This window comes from Siphateles boraxobius, unplaced genomic scaffold (assembly GCF_051911475.1).
Source record: "Siphateles boraxobius isolate OS27281-9 unplaced genomic scaffold, OSU_SipBor_1 65, whole genome shotgun sequence".
NCBI classification, from domain to species: Eukaryota; Metazoa; Chordata; class Actinopteri; order Cypriniformes; family Leuciscidae; genus Siphateles; species Siphateles boraxobius.
Window position 1 is genome coordinate 14,305,398 of NW_027509192.1, and position 19,654 is coordinate 14,325,051.

Here is a 19,654-nt window from a genome sequence, read left to right on the forward strand (position 1 = left end):
GCTACGTTTGCAAACAACATTTTCACCGGAGAAAGAGGTAAAAGCTTAGAAATAAACACTAGGGGTTCACAGGTTGGACTGTCAAGCTAGCCCATAGCTAGCATAATATACCTTCTATTTATAGATCTTCTAAGTTTAGGGTACTTATCTGAGCCAACGACATAATCACTGTCACTATATATAAAGAAAACGTTGACTTTCACTCGATGCTATTCACTGACAGTAAAAAAAAAAAGTTGTTATTGTATGCACTGCTGTTCATAGACTACTAGCTCCAGCGGTCATTGCTTTGGTTCTAAATGGTAGCAACTCACCAGGACACTCCATCAACTCTCCAGTCATTCTCCTCTGACCATGCATTTATTTATTAATTATATGGCTGTGGGCCATCATAAATGTTAACTGTGGGTCTCGCCACCTCTTCCTCATCCCAGTTAGACGCCATAGTCAGTGTTAGAACTAGTTCTAACACTGACTTCTAGTAGCTGAGAAAGGCTGAGGCTATCCACCACGTCTACCTCATCGCTGAGTTGCGTAAAAATTTACCGTCACTTACCAAAAACTACAAAAACCGGACTTTAACACCATTTTGGAGACATTTCTAACTTTATATACATATCTTGACTGCTTTATGTACCCATTAATCAACAGTGATGTTTAACCTGCACCATGGCCTTTAAACAGCAAAGCATGACAGGGCAAGACACGGGAAACGTTTATGCTTTAGTTTGAAGCGCTTAGAAATATAAAGAATTCTCATGTTTCGGACATCTTGGATTATGTACCTTTTCCGCACCAGCTCACTCTGTGTCCTCCGCTATTTTCCATATGTGTTTTGTCCATGGAAATGGGTATTTACTACTGTAAAGCGGTGTGTTTGGCTGATGGTTTCCAAGCACAGTGCGCAGACGCGACTAATCGATGATCAAATTCGTTATTGATAATAATCAGTTGTTGCAGCCCTACTTTTAACCATCCCTAAAATATAGTACCCAGTAATTGGATACCAATAATTACTTACAAAACATTTTGTTGACATTTTATAACTTAAAACACAATATTTTTAATGGCATATTTACCATGCCATAATGCCAAAGTTACCATGGCATATGGGGCAGAACCATATGGTCCGTTTGGTTAGAGTACCTCTGGTAAGAATATAAAAGAGCTAAAGTTCCAGATTGGTAAAGAAAGTTCTTGTGAGTACTTGGGAGAAATGTTTGTGATCTTAGCTGTGGTCAATGTGACTGGATTGGCCTACCCAAAATTGAGGGCACGGCGAACACCAGGAGATGGTACAATCCGGTCTGACGAAGGGCTGGACATCACATGTCGTCCTGGTGACATCTTTCGAACTTCCCAAGCCAAAGATGTGGGCCTGCAGGGACAAGGAAAAAAAATTCAAAGGAAGGTACTGATTCAGAACAGGACCCAAACATCTAGCAGCTAAAAGAATTCCCAAAAATATTGAAAATGCAAGGAGCAGGGAATACACATGTGCTTCTAAAGGATGCGCATTCAAATTCTGTGGATATGTCCGGAGCGTTTTTAAGGAGATTTGTACAAATTGACAATTTCTCGCTTTCAAGCTCTGGTTTTTATTCCATTATCAATGTACTAGTGTTGTAGTCACTTAATCATTATGTAAAGAGGTGAGACACTGAATCACCTCAAATTAAACATTGATCAGGCTGAAAGGATCACAATTCAAACTACAGTGTAAAAAAGACTCACCGGTGCAGGCTTGTGTATATGGTCCGAGTATGTTATAATCATGAAAGGCCTTGTGTGTGAGTGTGTATATATATGCATAAGCATGCATGTTATCACCTGTTCTGAGCATCTGTTTTTTCCAGCTTCTCCTGTAGTTGGATCCAGTCAATTAGAGCTTTGAAATCTCGGACATAGTTATCCAACATCATGAGCACCTCCTGGGGGTGGAGAGCATGTGTGATGTCAGTTTTAAAGGCCGCGATGAGATATCAGAGTTGCATGTAATTCTGTAGTAACTCACATATGTACTTAAGCACAAACCAACCCAAAAAAAGGCAGTGTCATTCATACATGGAAAGGATGTTCTTGCAAAAACCTGACAAAATGGGTTGATCTATGAGCTAAGAAAAAAGTCCAAAGTGGCAACAACTGTCCTAAATAAGCCATGCCAGTATTGGAACAACCTGTAAACATAACTAAATACAGAGCATTTCCAAATCAAGCCGTGACCCCAGAGGCCTTATCTGACCATGCAAGAGGGGCAGATCGTCCCCCCACCCTGATGTCTCTTTTGTGGCATGTCTGAAAGAACAATGAGCAGGGCCCCAGCCAAGACCCCCAACAGAATCTAGTGAACTCTCAGGTAAGAGGATTCCTGGACGAGCCCCGAATTCTTGTTCACACTGAGGAGCTGGTGTAAACCAACACCCTGTTGTCTCTACTAAAGAGTGGGCATCTGAAGCTACTGGAGCACATCTCACACACCCTCCCACTCTTCCGAAACACTCCATTCACAAATGCCAGGAGGGGACAAAAAGAAAAAGAAAAAGATTGCTGCGGCTCTTTCCCGCCTCAGTGGTCTTCCACAAGAGGTGCAGCTGAAATTACCAATTAGCCTTGCAAAAGGGGGCTGGCAAATCTGATTGAGGCTGTAATCATTTCAAGTTACTGGCAAAGAGTGTGCAGCGAATGACGAAATGTTCATTGTCCATCCGATATTTGATCTGGGAGCGCCGCGGGGACTCTGGGGAATCCCTTGACTCCAACAAAGACGCTAGAGAGTGTCGCAAAGCCTTGCCACATCACAGATTAGAACAGGTCTACAACCCTAGACCTACCACAGGCTCTTAAAATTACAGGAAACCTGCTTGGATGTTGAAATCTGTCCAAAATCTTGATGCCAGCCTTGATTTATGTGCTTGTATCATTTCATATAAATCTATTAATATAGCAGAACGTCATCAAGAACCTAGTCTCAGCCTCAGACATCATGCCACGGACCGTTGGCTGAACATCTCATGCATATGGCACACTTATCTGGAAACAGTTTCGAAGTCGTCATTTGAATGGTTGAATTCTACAGGATGTCCGGGAGACGTGTGTCGTGTTGCCGTTATGCCAAACCCCCTCATGGAAGAATGCTATAGTGTTTCCAACGGTGACAAGGAGCGCTTATCAGGATCAACTGAATGCTGGATTTTTAAAAGTATGTGAAGTATGTAAAGTTTGTGGCATAGACTCTTTCAAATGTATCCAAGAGTTTTCCACACCGGCCTGTTAATGTGGGGACATTGACGTTACATTTGCACACCCCTAAACAAGACGTGGAACAAGACTAACTGTGATTGGTTGCTTTACATGTCAGTAAGACGGCCTCTGGGCGGTTCTTGGCCAATGAAAGCTGCTATGGAGTTCAGACCTTCTGCCGTCAGTCTGAACGTCTGGCTATGCCAGACTAACTATGTACAAATTAGCATTTCTCAGAGGGTTCAATGCCGCTTTTATGAGCCTTACTGGATAAAAGTGGAGTGCACAGCAGAGTTTGAAACTGATCCTTCAGATTCCCTCTCTCTTGCAGACACATAGTGTCTTCCTCGCATGTTTGGTGCAGTTTCAATTGGGATTCAGTTGCAATGCATCACAATGTGTTGACATGTATCGCAATGTGCATCATATCGTGAGGTAGTCGAGAATACTTATAGCTCCTGTACACTGAGACACGGTTCAGGTGCATACACAACAGGATCAGGGGCTGAGGTATGACTGATGCTCTGGAGTAAGTGGGGGACGGCAGGCGATGCTGTGAAACAGGCGTGTGTGTGAGATTAATGGGCGGTAATGGGGGAGTGGCGATCGAGGAGAAGTCCACAGTGCTTTTAGTTAATAGAGGAGTCAGGCCCAGTGAAAGATGTGTCCAGAAGCAGGCCTGTTGATTAGGGGTAGTTAACAACACCAGGGCATGGCAGAGGACGATGCTGACCCATAATGCAATAGCTGAGAAAGAACAAGCGGACAGGAAACAGCTGGAGTGCCATAAAAAATCCTTACACATTTAGCATGAAATTCAGTTTATTTTGGAATGTTCTGTTTACACTTATTGAAGAAATTTGACAGGAGAATACTTAAGACTTTAAAAATGTCTTACGGGGTTATTCGATCAAATGAAAAAATGAAATGACCCCTCAACCCCACAAATAAAATTCTGGAATATTACACCTCTCTTTCACTTGTGTGAATGCGGGCATGAGAGTTAGAGTTGTCTCGCCCATGGGCTGATATGACATAAATCAGGCCTGGGACGAGGGAGCGGCCTGATAAGAACTAATTAGTCCTCTGGGCTGTGGGTTAAAGATGTGGGCGTTACTTGAATATGAAAATAAATCAAGTCACCGGACCAAATCAAGGGTGTCAGACCAACCATCACTGGCAAGAGGATAAAGAATCAGAAACACAGGTGGAATTAAATACTGGAAAACAAACCTTTTTGCTTTGTACTGGATAAGATACTTATGAATAAGCTAAAATTATTTATGGCAAATGCTGTACTGAACACAACATGAATTTAACACTTTTTATTAGGCCTGATTTATCAGTATGTTAAATTAAAAAGCAGCAAGTCGTTTATTTTACAATTTTTTCATCAAAAATGTAGTAATCTGAAAAAAAAATCTGTTCTGCTGATGTCATCAAGGTCATGTGGGAAGGGACAACATTAACAAAAAAAAGTCACAACCTAATGTAACAAATAATAAAATTTCGCTGGATAAAAACAATTGTTGCTCTCGTTACTTTCCATTAAATATTCTGCTAAATCATTTTCATATCGTCTTTAAATATATTTTTACATTTTTATAAAAGAGACAGTTTTGGACGCCATTGGCTTTGTATGGACAAAAATATGTACTTTTGTTCTGCAGAATAATACATCTTACAGGTTAGAAGTTTAAAATGGCAAAATTGTAATTTTTGAATGTAAAATTAAGAGAGATTCTGATGAGGACCAAATCATTTCATGCACCTATGCACCACAAAGAGTGTGCTGGTAAAATACATACAAGTCAATGAAGTGCTGAATCACAGATTTATATCTTCATAAAAGAGCGGTTATGTGTATGTGAAAAGTCCTGGATTTCAACAGCTCCAAGGAAATTTTTCCTACTGTAGGCCTACAGACAATCCCCTACTGTCACATGACAGTGAGCTAAAGATCTGGAGCAGAGCATGGGCCAGAGAGTGTGAACAGGCCCGCCGGACATGGCAATGCGCGGCCGGAGTGTTTATGCACATTCGCGCAGGCCGGCTGTCAACAAGGTAACCACAAAGGGGGCCGGTTAGCTTCGAGCGGTTGGCCGAACCCAGCTCAGCATAATTCCAGATTACACGCCAATCGATAAATCAGAGCCAGCAGTGTAAAGTGTGGACGATGGGCCCAAACACAGCCAAGCGCCATACCTGCCAGGGTAAACAAAGTAAGTGCCCTGACATGGGCTCTGCCAACCAAAGCTAACAGTTCAAACACATGTTTGCCGACACAGGTCTCAAGACCAGACCGGACACAAAAACACTGTTGATCAACTTGAAGTGACGAATCGTTATTGCGATGGTTGCGTGCTGAGAGGTTATTGGTCATAGTGGCTGACTGTAGTACATGTCTTGCAATCAGCCTTTTGCTTTTCCTAAAACTAAACAATGAACCTGGGGTGGAAAAAGTGTTTTGGGACGTTACCTAGACCTCGTACCCCAAGCCCCCGCGCACACACACACACACACACACACGGAAGGAGTGGGGTGGGGGGCCCTTTGTTTACACATGTCATCCATCTCCACTCCCTCCAGAAAGGCCCTGGAGAGGTGCAGTGATAATTCTCTCACCAAACCCCTCTCTGACACAAACCAGAAAACAAAAGGAATGCGAGGAGGAGGAGGAGGCAGAGGAAGAGGTTTATCACAATGCTCCACTCCCTCTAGTGGCCAGAGAGTGCAGATGCAGCCACAAGCACAAAAATGTCTCGTATACAAAAATACACACAATTATACTTGAATTATATTTCAATACCAATTAAAAAACATAATTATAAATCTATGATATTTTCTGCGTAAGTAACGAGTGTTGCTCATCTTACCCTGCACTCCACCACGCTCTGGTCGGATTCGCAGGTGACGTAGATCTCGTCCACTGCCCTCCGCAGATTGTCGAACAGGAAAGCCCAGTATCGTGCTCTGAGGTCCACCTTCCGTGGCTGTCTAGTCTTGGTGGGGCTTTTCTCAGATCCTTTGTCCAGGATCAATCCGGGAGCATTTTTGCAGTCTAGCGCCAAGTTCTGTTAAGAGCAGAAAAGATTTGAAATGGTCTAGACACCTTTATTCGACCAAATGAACCCCATTTGCTATTAAAGGGTAAATTCTGTCATTAATTACTCTGTTGTTCCAAACACGTAAAACTTTCGTTGAATGAAGATCTTTTTGATGAAATCTAAGAGATTTCTGTCCCTCCATTGACCGCTACGCAACTACCACTTCAAAAAGTTCATAAAGAGATTGTAAAACTAATTCCATATGAATCAAGCAGTTTAGTCCAAATTTTTGATTGCTTTATATGATGAACAGAACGAATTTAGGCTTTTATTCATCAATAAACATTCATCAACACACATCAGATATGATAAACGCAAGCTCGAGCGTGAGAACCAATGAGGTTCATTCTCGTGTTACTGTTGAGCTTCAGTTTATGTTTGTTGATCAATGTTTATGTGAATAAAAGCCTAAATTAAACCTGTTCGTCATATAAAACAATTGAGTCTCTTCAGAAACCGCTAAATTCATATGGATTAGTTTTCTGAAAAGGGTCAAAGTTTCAGTTGCGTAGCTGTCAATGGAGGGACATAAATCTCCACAGATTTAATTAAAAAGATCTTCATTTGTGTTCCGAAGATGAACAAAAGTCTTACAGGTTTTGCGACATGAGGGTGAATAAATGAAGACAATTTTCATTTTTGGGTGAACTATCCCTTTAACTCTACAGGGCAAACAGCATCAGTGTGTGCTGCTCATATAAACACTGAGGTCCAATCATGAAAGAACGGAAATTAGAACCCCATGAGCAAGAGGATGAAATAAAAGGTCTCTGGCGCCACCTAGTGTTTACCATGAGCAAAAGCTTTTCATTTAAGCTTTCCACTTCAAAGCTTCCAGGTTCAGTTATCCCTTTTCCTTAAAGGGAACTTATTTAGACCTGTTTGCTTATTTATAAACTAGCCAAGATGTATGCATGTTCCAGGTTTTTTGTTTTTCATTTATCCAGGTTTCTTAACTAACAGATTTGTCGTGGATGCAAATAGAGAAATTGTACAATGAGATAAACTGTACTGTATCACATTAGTGTTTTTAATTACTTTAGGTTTTAATGAAGAGATTTACAAACTAAAAACAATTTGGAATAAATGATTCGCACCTGCTTTTTGTTCCTGTGGAGCCCGGCGTTGATTCGCTGAGCTCTTGTGCTGCTGTTACCGTGAATCTTTGCTTTAGCTGCATGTGAACAGAAGAATACAGTGCAGATAAATGTCACATTACATTATACGTCCAAAATATCACATTCAGATGGATGACATCAAAGCAATAGTGAAACAAAAGACCAAGTCGCACAAGATCTAAACTTTCAGATTTTAAAATTAAACAACGCTCACTGTGAACTCTACATAATGGTCAGAAACACACACAAAAGATGGTCCCAAGATGGTTATATTATTACAATGTAGCATAGTAATAATTTAAATATTTGTCATTACATAATGCATGCTATTAAAAAAAAAAACTGAACATAGCAATTGTGAATAGCACTGGCGCAAAACAATAAACAATACGCAGTTTATATTTACAACAACTTGTAAATAAATACCAATTAAGTCAAATAAAATTAATTTATTTGATCACATTTAATTATTTTATGTATTATTTAAATTGTATTTAATGCATTACGCATTTGATTATCTTATTATTTTATGAATAACAAAATATATTACAATTAAATAGATAATTAAATAAACATATTTAAAAAATATTATTTACACCGTATAATAAAACATTTGTATGTAGTTGTACGTAAATGTGTGTAATTTATACTTTTTTTAATTGTCTCAGAGAGAATGTCCAAAGAGAGAAATTACTTTGACACTAATAAATATAATGAGAATTATTAATAACAAAAAATAATGAACACTAAAAAACAAACTTAAAAAGAAATTAATTTATATAGAATGCTAATTAGAAATGGGATGAAAATGTTTAATAGTCATGAAAATAATGTTGAAACGCAAAAAAAGACAACAAATAGACTCCAATTTCTTCAAGCATTTATCATGTATTTTTCTTTTAATTTAGGGTTGACGTATGACCTGGACATTCCTCTGTTTTATTCATCTTTCAGCCAGTGCTTCCTCTCATAAAGTGTCTTTGATCTGAGATCAGGGCCTGAATTGTGTGTTCACTATAAGAACAAGATCAGCTTTCTGTAATCATCTAGGATCAGCCTCCTTTAGTCAATATAATCCTCTTTATCAGGATATAAAGGGTCAAAACTGATTCTCAATCAGAACTTCAAACTATTAAGAGTTCACTCATGGTTACAACCCCTGATCCAGAAACGGTCACAGTGCCGGATGAATTTGCTCGGACAGAGCACAAACTGCAGTCCCGAGCGAACAAAAGACTCCTGTGGTGACCTGTCAGCGCTGACAGTGAAACAGAGGATCTGGGTCAGCTTATACACCCTCAGGAGGATCTCGCAAACTCTGCGACAAAGAGCGTACTGTAACTACAGGTACAAGAGGGGATGACAGATTTGGAGCACTTGTTCATCGCCTACATTTGCTTTGCAAATGGAAGCTCTTTACAAAGCTGGAAGCATTTTAAGCGGTTGCCTGATGGGTGTGGAGCCGAGTGGGATGTGAGACCGTTTATGACTACAAGTAGCAATATATATACGGTATACACACACAGGTGAAACTCGAAAAATTAGAATATCGTGTAAAAGTAGTGTATTTCATTAATTCAAATTATAATGTGAAAATAATATATTTAATTATAACTATATACATATGCATGATTATACTTTTCAGAGGGCCGACATTTCTGTATTTAAAATCCTTTTTTTTTATTTTATTGAGTTCATGAAATTTTCTAATTTTCTGAGATTTTGAATTTGGGGTTTTCATAAGCTGTAAGCCATAATCATCAAAATGATAACTTTTGCACGATATTCAAATTTTTCGAGTTTCACCTGTATATATACAGCTTTATATATTAATCTCACACAGAAAAGAAAAAAAACAACGAAATTTCAATTTAAAATTGAAAATGTGGTTTGCCATTTTAATATACTTAAAGCATAATTTATTGTTGTGATGCAAATCTGAATTTTAATCAGCCATTACTCCAGTCTTTAGTGTCACATGATCCTTCAGAAATCATTCTAATATGCTGATTAATTATTGTTGGAAACAGTTGTGCTGGTTAATATTTTTTTTAGAACCGGTCATAGTTTTTTCAGGATTCTTTGATGAATAAAATTTTTTTTTTTTTTTTTTTAAAGAACAGCATTTATTTAAAATAGAAAATATTTTGTAACAACATACATGATGACCGTTCAAAAGTTTGGGGTAGTAATTTTTTTTGTCTTTTATTGAAAGAAATTAAAACTTTTATTCAGCAATGATGTGTTAAACCGATAAGTTATATTAAATATTTGTATTGTTAGAAAATATTTGAACAAATGCTCTGCTCTTTTTAACTTGTTATTCATCAATGAATCCTGAAAAAAATATCACAGGTTCCAAAAAAATATAAAGCAGCACAACTGTTTCCAACATTAATAACCAGTATCAAATCATCATATCAGAATGATTTCTGAAGGATCATGTGACACTGAAGACTGGAGTAATGATGCTGAAAATTCTGATTAATCACAGGAATAAATCACATTTTAAAATATAATCAAATATGAAAATATTTCACAAAATGACATACTATTTATAATAAAATAAATGAAGCCTTGGTGAGCATAAGTGACTTCTTTCTTTTTGTAGCGTTTAAAATCTGCTAACATTATTCCTCATAAAAAAATTCTTACATATCTAAGGCACACTTCAGGATCTAGGCCCCATCTACCATTAAAATGCATTGCAAATACCAACATTAATTATTATATGTGTGCATGACTTTGTCAGATCTAACCTTCTTCCTCCTTGCTTTCCACTGGGACACTCCATGCGATGAGGTTTCGGGCAGCCCGGCCTTCCTCTGCCACGATCTTCCTCACCTTGTCATGGCTTTTGGACCGCTGAAAAGAGGCCTGTAGCAAGGAGAAAAACATGTGTTACGAGGGGGGAAACTTGCCCTTTTCATGCTTGTCCCACAAATAGAAATACTGCTCTTTGCAACTGGCAAGAATTAACTTATTCTGTCCAAGTTAAGGACATTTTATCATTGTAATCAATACCAATAATTCACACCTTCTTTCTTGTCACCTTAAATTATCACCACTGGCAAATCATATAAGCACATGTGATGTCAAGATTAATGGTTATTCAACATCATGTCAACAGCACCATTAGGAAGACAAACAGCGGTGTGTCTATTGAACAAATCTTCAACTGGAAATGTATTCAGTCTTTGAAAGCCATTGCCTACTTGTCCACATTCAAAAAGTGAATGGGCCCACTTCATAAATGTACAAATACTCAGTTTTTAAAGTATAGCCAGAGGGCGTAAACAATGTGTGTTAAAGTCCCCCTGCAGTCAATAATCGTATCCCTTAAAACTCATCTTTGATAACCAAAATAACATATTTAAAGTATTTTGCCTTGAAAAAAGGTTTTATTTATGCTTTAAAATAGCTTGAATGTAACTCTACACTCTTAACTCAGTTAGAATAAGTGGTTGTATGCATATGCAAAATTAGCCCCGCCTCCACTCACTCACAACAGCTCAGAGATCCACTCCTTGACAATCACACGTTGACCTGATTGGTTACAAGGTCGTTTGTGACGTCAGAAACACCAGCGATTTCAAAACCGCGTTTTTGGTTCACTGCAGTTTTAAAGGTGTGAAATGACGTGTGAACATAACGTACATAAACGTATATAACGTACATAACGTACAATGAACATAAAAATAACATAATTTGGTGTATTTGGTTTAATGCAATGCGTTTACGCGGTTTTAGGTTAAAAAAAAAACAAGTAATTCTTTTACACATACAGATACTGTACATTATTGTTGCTCCTCTATGCCCTGCCTTGCTGAAACGCCTCGACTTTTACAAAGCTCATCGTTCTGAAAAGCGCGGTGTGCTCTGATTGGCCAGCGATCCATTGCATTGTGATTGGCCCAAATTCCTTAAGTGTGTGACGGAAATGTCCCGCCCCTTACCATATTTGGAACATCAGCTCCCAAAGCAATAATGACAGGTGATAATGTCGGTATTACCTTATCAACGCCACCCCGAATCTGATCAATCAACTTTGCCAGCGCGACTGGACCAGATTGTATCAGATTAACAAGGTTTTATTTCATTGGGGACATAATTACTGATTATAATGACCTATACTGTCTTTTTACGCGTCGCGCCGCGCTACGGGTGTGAGAACACTATGTAAACATAAAGCCATGTCTGCATTTGTGATCGTAGAAACGACAAGTGCTACTCTATACTGCTTAAAACTCATGTTTGAATAGTCAGTAGCAAATTCTTATAATAAGAAAACATACTTACTCGCTGTGTCTGTGAGAAGCGCCAGACTGTACATGCAAAGATGTATTGCTCACTTTTTAGAATCAGCCTTTGTGCAGAGCCGGACCTGTACTCTCGCAGGTTCTGGAAACATTCCTCCGAAAAATACGCAGCACAGTCGAAAACAAAGTAGTTTGGCTTTCGCAATGAAAAACACAGCGTCTCCACAACATGGCGGCAACAATACAGCGAGAATGAAAGTTACGCCTTCTTTCCTTGCGTATATATTTATGTGCGTATATACGCACACACTGACGTAGATTTGTGGGGCGAGTTTGAACGAACAGTTTTAGGAAGGCGTGGCTGTGAGCCTTAACTTTATAAAGAATATCTCTTTAGGTTTGACACTTTGAGCTTTGTAACTCTGCAGATCTTATACATGCACAAACAGCTACATCACACTAAAGAAAAAGGAAAACAAGAAATATCATCATATGACCCCTTTAAGGAGAATATACTCAGCAATGGTGTTGACTTGTGAATTTACACATGGTTTGTCTTAAAGCATATGAAAAACACCACATAGTAGGGCTGCACAATTAATCGAATTTCTAATTGCGATTACGATTACGGATGCCACGATTACGTAATCGTTCAAAGCCGCGATACAAAAGAAAATCCACTCTGCTTGTGTGTGTTTAGAGCATAATTATGTTATGAGAGGCGAATCACGACTACTTCAGAAAACCCAGCACAATATGACATACCAGGCAGTGACGCAAGTATACGCTTAAATAAAAAGTCTTTCACTTCAGAAAACCCAGCACAATATGACATACCAGGCAGTGACGCAAGTATACGCTTAAATAAAAAGTCTTTCACTTCAGAAAACCCAGCACAATATGACATACCAGGCAGTGACGCAAGTATACGCTTAAATAAAAAGTCTTTCACTTCAGAAAACCCAGCACAATATGACATACCAGGCAGTGACGCAAGTATACGCTTAAATAAAAAGTCTTTCACTTCAGAAAACCCAGCACAATATGACATACCAGGCAGTGACGCAAGTATACGCTTAAATAAAAAGTCTTTCACTTCAGAAAACCCAGCACAATATGACATACCAGGCAGTGACGCAAGTATACGCTTAAATAAAAAGTCTTTCACTTCAGAAAACCCAGCACAATATGACATACCAGGCAGTGACTCAAGTATACGCTTAAATAAAAAGTCTTTCACTTCAGAAAAGCGGACTTTACTGTCCTGTCAGCCGTTATACGCACTCTTCAATTGCACGCGCAATTATTAAGTCACGAAATAAAAGTAAAATACCAATAAATCACGTGTTAGCTGAGAAGGATTTGCATGCAGGTATGATTTTCATTCTATTCACCAGGAGCTGTTTCATTAACAGTTCTTGTTAGTATTGTGTATTTACCATGGTAACTGTCGTTTCCATAACCCAAAAATGCCACTTTATTTTCACTTTGTGTTATTTTTTATATTATTAAATGACTGTGGTGGCTCATATCAACATTGTATTTACAAAAACTAGTTTGGGACTGCTATTTAATTGCTTTAGCATAGTCCTAATGTTTTTCTAGTCTTTACTATGAGTCATTCTTACAATTTATGTGAATGTTAAGTAAAGGGGACCAGTACTTGTGTGTGTTAACAATTTTTGTGTAAACGTGTATTATAATACGCCTATATATATTAAATGTAAATTGTGATAATCGTAATTAATAATCGCAATTACAATTTCAAGGGAATAATCGGCAATTATGATTTTTGTCATAATCGTGCAGCTCTACCACATACACAAAAACAATATTAAAAGCTTGATTTTCTATACGCCGAGTAAATCACAGACATATGCAACTAAAGAATAATCTCTAATTACAGATATAAACTTTTTCTCTCAATTACGAGTTTAAATATCGTAACTGACTACTTTTCTCAGAATTGAGATATAAACTCGCAATTGCGAGTTATAAAGTACAATTCTGAGGAAAAAATACTTTTTCAGTTTCCCGGTTTTCATTCAGCTCTTCAGTTGAAATAATATTAATTTCAGATGTTTCTTTTTCAAAAACAATGCATTATTAATAATAACTAGCACTTTAATTTTTTACTTTTTATTTAAAATCAACAATAAGGTTTAATTTAAATCATTTAATTATGGTCCATGCATAGCTATGGTCCATTTGATTTATCCATGGCATATGCATTTTGATTCTTTATACGCAAGTTATGTTGTCCAATGACTTGTTTGCATTATTTAGGCATCATTTTATTTATGTGTAAGGCAACGGAATTTAATTAATTTTGTTTTAATAAAGTAAGTTTGCCATAGGAGTGTAAAACATATACCGGTTCAAATAGGCTACTGTACTATACATGTTTGATTTATGTTGAAGTGCTTGGGACGTGGCTTATAATGGTGAGAGACTTTTGTAATCAGACTCTCAAAAATTTAGGTTTATCGACCAATATATCGGCCTTCAAATATAAAGAATCATCGGTTATCGGTATCAGCCAAAATGTTCATATCGGTGCATCCCTACAAAGCGTATTGTCATTTATTGGATGGACACAAGGTTTTGCTCATTCATCAACTGAAAACAACATTCATTGACCAAAAGATTGATTCTTGAGAATTAAGAATCAATAACAGAACGATCAAAACGATCCCCATTCACACGGATCCGCGAAAACGACTAGAAACGCTGTATTCTGCTGCCAGGCCATTAGATGGCAATGAAACACTATAGACTGAACACGTAAAACGCATATGCATGACGTCAGAGATTTACGTTTTTGTTGTTTACATGGAGACTGTTTTCAAAAACTTTAATTTTGAAACCCGTTTTCAAAAGTTTGCCTTTTCAGGCACCCAAAACGACGTTTAATAAAAGGGCCAAAACGCATAAAAAGTTATACATTTTTAGTTGAAAACGGTGTCGTGTAAACAGCCCCTTAGTATCTCAAAATCTTATCACTCCCTCCAAAACATTAAATTTAGCTACTCTGGATAGTGAGCAACACAGGATTGATACATTATTTTAATACGACTAAAAAACAAACAATTTGCATATAGCCAATTATTGATTTGTTCGTTGTCCATATGCCAGTCATACTCCATCACAGAGGGGAATATTTCATAAGGCTCACTGGTTTTTGCACATGCATAAACAGCATACGGTCCTCCCCTGCTACCATCTCATGACCTCAGGGTTAAAATACACAACTGACCTACTTAACCAATGACAACAGCCTTCATCACACAGCTTTACTCTCTAGAGGTCTCAAAATAAGGATGAACGAAGATGAAACTGACAAAAAAATATAGCATTTTTAAGTAAATTAAGTTAACTTGCTGCCTGTCAGCAGGGTGTTTGTATTGTAAATATTTACACTGGGTTTCCTAGCTGACTGGCAACAGAAGGCCCAAGTTTACATTGGTCATGCATCTCGGAGAAGGGGGGGGGGGGGGGGGGGGGGGGTATCCGATTTGGCATTTGTTGGTACAAAATAACCAAGGTAAAAGTGAGAAGAGGGTATCTGATCTCAGGTCTTTGCTTCATGCATGCTTGAGACGAATCACCTAATCACCAGAAGGCCCCTTGACACCCAAGGTTATTAGGGTCAGATCTAACCGAGGACCTCAGAACTGCAAAACAAGGACGTCCAGCAAAGAAGTGCTTTCAGGACAAATAACAGCACACTGAGAGCTGCAAGCCCCAGCAAGGATAGGGTTTCAAGTGCTTCTAAATTCAGAAGCGTGTTCGAGGCACACAGAAAGAACAATGGGAAAAAGGACAGAAAATACGTACAGAGTAGAAGCAGAGTCTGTAAGCAGGTTCCTGTTCCATTCCCGGCCCTGACATGCTACCGAATTTGCTCATGGCAACCTGTTCACCCCCCCTTAACCAGGATCTTTGCTGCACAAACGGCCTGACATCGTCATTTGACATCTGGACCAAAAATAGCGTGGTTGAGCATGGCTCCGGTGGACACGGGTAGATGCCTCTGTCAATCAGCAGGACAGACTCCTTCTTCTGGCGATCGGGACAGTCTTTCTTTGAACCTGCAACGTCTCGACTGCACAGCGACTCTACTGTGTTGCTGTTTTAGTTGTGGTGTGTTCACTCTCCACAGCTTGGAGAGCTCCTCTCTCTCTGTGCAGTCATGTGCACATGGAAGGCCGCCCACTCGTCCAGCATGTGCTGGAGGCGGCAGGGCTGTGTGTGTGTGTGTGTGTGTGTGTGTGTCAGCACATGTGCATTAGACACCGCAGACTCAACGTCCGATTGGAGCTTGGCGGTGCGTAACTCGCACCGTGGGTTATAGATGTAAATAGAGATGTACCACCGAGATGTGGAACAGACACAGCCGCGAGGATGGCGGCGGTTTGAAAAACCATAATGAAGATTTAGGTCGGTATGTACGGTAATACTCACATTTCCTATAATTAAATAAATGATTTGGTTATACTATTTTAAAGTGTCATTGTTACAGTGTAATTAATTATATATTTAGGTAATAGTAAGCAATTATGTACTATAGGGTTAGGATTTGGTTGAGGGATAGTTGCATGTAATTATGCATAATTTACTAGTATTACTATGGTAAGTACATGTAACAAGGACACTGTAAAATAAAGTGTTATTAATGATTTAAATATGTATGTTTAGACAGGTATGTAGGTATGCATGTATTGTGTACATTCCTTTTTGTTTTTAAGATTTTTATTACAAATTTTTAAATCATATATGCATTAAAGCTTTGAATAAATAAACTGCCTTTGACCTGGAAATTAAATGAGTAATATGAAGAACACAGTTGCTTTATCAGGTAGTTTGCTCTCAAACATTAAACATATGCTACATGTTGCATTCTTATTTATTAGGGGTGTAGCGGTTCAAATTACCCGCGCTTCGGTTTTTATCGCGGCCCAAGGGTTACCGTTTCAGTGCGGTTCGGTAAGTGCTATGTTCAGTGAAAATAGGACTACTGTCAAATAAAAACGAAGAAAATAAAAAAACATAATCAAACTACAAGCAACTACAAGCACAAATAAAAAACTACAAGCACAAATAAATACAATAGAGCAAAGATACAAATAAAATAAAGAGTGCTTTTCAGGTATCTAACAGTAGTTTTCAGCTACAAAAATTGTATTAAGTAGGCTAATCAAATAAAAACCAACATTGCATATAATCTTCACTGTATAAATTAAATAAAGATGAATCATAAAGTTACAAAAGCTATCCAGTCAAGAGCAGTGAGTGATTTCCTTGTCTTCTGTTGTTTGATTAGCTTTAAAAACACAGAGAGCAGGAATATTAGGCTGCTGTCACTTTAAGACAATGCACGGATCCAGTAAACTGATACTGGTACACGACTTGTCTCTCTCAACGGTTTACGTTCACGTAAGATGTAACCTACTATGTTTGCTAGGATACTTGCCAAGACGGGCATGCTGTTACACTCTGTAAACATGTATGCTTTAATATATACATGCTTTTATGTTAAGAAAAAAACATGGTGATGAGATAAAATAGATAATCTTAACGTAAACGTAACGCACACCTTAACAAAAACCTTTTGCAGGCCTGGAACACTCAATTATAAAGTTATATAGCTACTTAATTGGGTACTCTACATGTGTGAAAGGACAAATCACAAATTCATGGCTACTATCACTCTGACGCAGTCCATCTCAATCTAAATAAGCAAAAACAGACAAACCGGTTCCACAGAAAATATTAATCTTAACTCTTTCCCTCTACATTTAAATTTTGTAAAAACAGATTTATAAATCCACGAATTCAACAAACTGCTGCCTGAGCTCAAGTTCTGTCTTATGTTCATATGCAACTTTATAATAAGCAAAATAAAATACAATCAGGTGGTCATATATTACAAAATAAACACAGACAGGTAGATCAGGTCTTCAACCTGAAGGGTGTTCCTGGAGCCTCTGTGCTCTCTTTGTTTTCACACAGGGAAACCATTTAAACTCAAAGCAATTTTTCATGTCTTTGTGTTATTTATTTGTAAAGTAGCCATGCAATTGAAATCAGTCAGTCGGTCATTATGGCAAAAAAGAAAAGAAAAAAAACCTTCTGGATGTTGCAGAACCAGTCATCTACCCTATACCTAACATATGTTATGTTGCATTACCTCATCACGTACTCTTTTTCTAATATGCTAATGTTATGTTCATTGTACTACTGTATGTAATGTTATGTTGTCACTTGTTAGGATGATGTGATACTGTTATGTTGCATGGTTTTACTGTTGTTATGCAAATATAATGTTGCATTGTATTACTGTTATGTTATTTTAATAATGTTATGCACTGTTATGTTAATGCTATGGATATGTTATTTTGCGATACTTTATGGTTAGCCTATGTGTTATGACATGTTATGTTGAGTTGTATTACTGTTATGTTGTCATGTTATTGTTATAATGTTATGCTCTGTTATGTTAATGTTATATTATGTTACTGTTATCTATTGTTATACTATTGTTATGTACTGCTATGTTGTGTGGTGTTACTGTTATGTAAATGCTATGTTGCGTTGTATTACTGTTATGAACCGTTATGTCGTCATGATATTGTAGTTAATGTTATGCATTTATGTTAATGTTACATTGCATTATATTACTGGTATGCACTGTTCTGCTGTCATTTTAATGTTATATACTGTCATGTTGCGTTGTTAATGATACCTTATGTCATGTAAATGGTATGTTGCATTAGTTATGTTGTCATGTAAATGTTGTGTTGCATTGTATTGTATTCCTGCTATGTGGTCATGCTATTGTCATGTTAATATAATGTTAAGTTGTGCTACTATTATGTCATGTCATATAAATGGTATGTTGCATTGTATTACGGTTATGTAAACATGTTATTGTAATTCTAATATAATGTAATGCTACTGTTAATGTCATATCATATAAATGTTACTGTATACTGTTATGTCATGTAAATGTTGTGTTGCATTGTACTACTGTCATGTAGCCTAACGTTAGTCATTATTGTCATGATCATGTTAAGTACTTTTATGTCAATGTTATGTAGCGTTGTGTGACTATTACGGTGGCGTTTGTGTTGTGTGTCTGGGAAACAGTGATTTTAAAATCCATAATGGGTCTGAAAACAGCCAAGTCAAGAGAATAACTACACAATCACATATCACAAGCCACAGGAGTAAGGTAGCTCGCACAATCACAACCTTAAGTTCATTACTGCTGGCTACCCCCTAGCCAGACAACATATTTTACTAAAATACCGTACAGTTCTTTAATCCTATAAAACAAGTAAATATATGACTTGAATGACAGCAGTCATCAAAATTGGACTACAGTTTTGTATTGTAGCAACTATGCTATTTGGATGGGAAAGTATTGTTACCATAGTAACTGACAGCTGCCTACCCAGACAGCAGTTTGTGCTTTACATGCGCGTTCACCGCGTCCATAATGCACTTATGTTGTCTATGTAGGCAGCAAGTCAGTGTGTTTTTAGCCAGCCGTTCGTTGTTTGTTACCTTCAGGGCGATGTTGATGGGCGTATTCCTGCCTTTCCCTCCTCCATGAGATGATCCAGAGCTGTTACTGGCCGACCTGTCTCTGCCGTCCCCGCTCTGAGTAGCTCTCATCCCGAACCGGTGCTGCTGAGCCGCGCCGCGCCGGCGACCATCGTGCCGGCCGTCCTTCGACATGAGCCCGCGGTCAAACGAGCGACTTTCAGCGGACAAGAACTTCGCAACCAGAGGGCGAGAAATCGTTGAAATCAAACAGGCCTCCTCTTCTTTTACACTGAACACTCACGGGTCATGTTGAGCGCGAGAGGGAATGTGACGCCGCCCGCTGGACTGGAGGACCGCACTGCGCAGACCTTCAACGGTA

The 19,654-nt window shown here is 38.2% G+C and overlaps 1 protein-coding gene across 6 annotated transcripts in view; it reads right to left on the reverse strand.

Moving 5' to 3' along the window:
- Nucleotides 1–19,587, reverse strand: part of scaper (S-phase cyclin A-associated protein in the ER) — a 108,877-nt gene extending 89,290 nt beyond the window's left edge. For 3 of the 6 annotated variants that reach the window (XM_077211148.1, XM_077211146.1, XM_077211142.1), the window contains exons 1-6: nucleotides 19,294–19,587; nucleotides 10,225–10,342; nucleotides 7,445–7,521; nucleotides 6,117–6,314; nucleotides 1,831–1,931; nucleotides 1,262–1,378 (exon numbers count right to left, since the gene is read on the reverse strand). In XM_077211148.1, the coding sequence (XP_077067263.1) occupies nucleotides 1,262–1,378; nucleotides 1,831–1,931; nucleotides 6,117–6,314; nucleotides 7,445–7,521; nucleotides 10,225–10,342; nucleotides 19,294–19,467 (785 nt within the window). In that variant the 5' untranslated portion in view covers nucleotides 19,468–19,587. Of the gene's footprint in view, nucleotides 1–1,261; nucleotides 1,379–1,830; nucleotides 1,932–6,116; nucleotides 6,315–7,444; nucleotides 7,522–10,224; nucleotides 10,343–15,561; nucleotides 15,971–19,293 lie in introns of those variants that run through there. The other 3 variants (XM_077211145.1, XM_077211147.1, XM_077211144.1) reach the window with 3 other exon arrangements.
- Nucleotides 19,588–19,654: the final 67 nt, after the last annotated feature.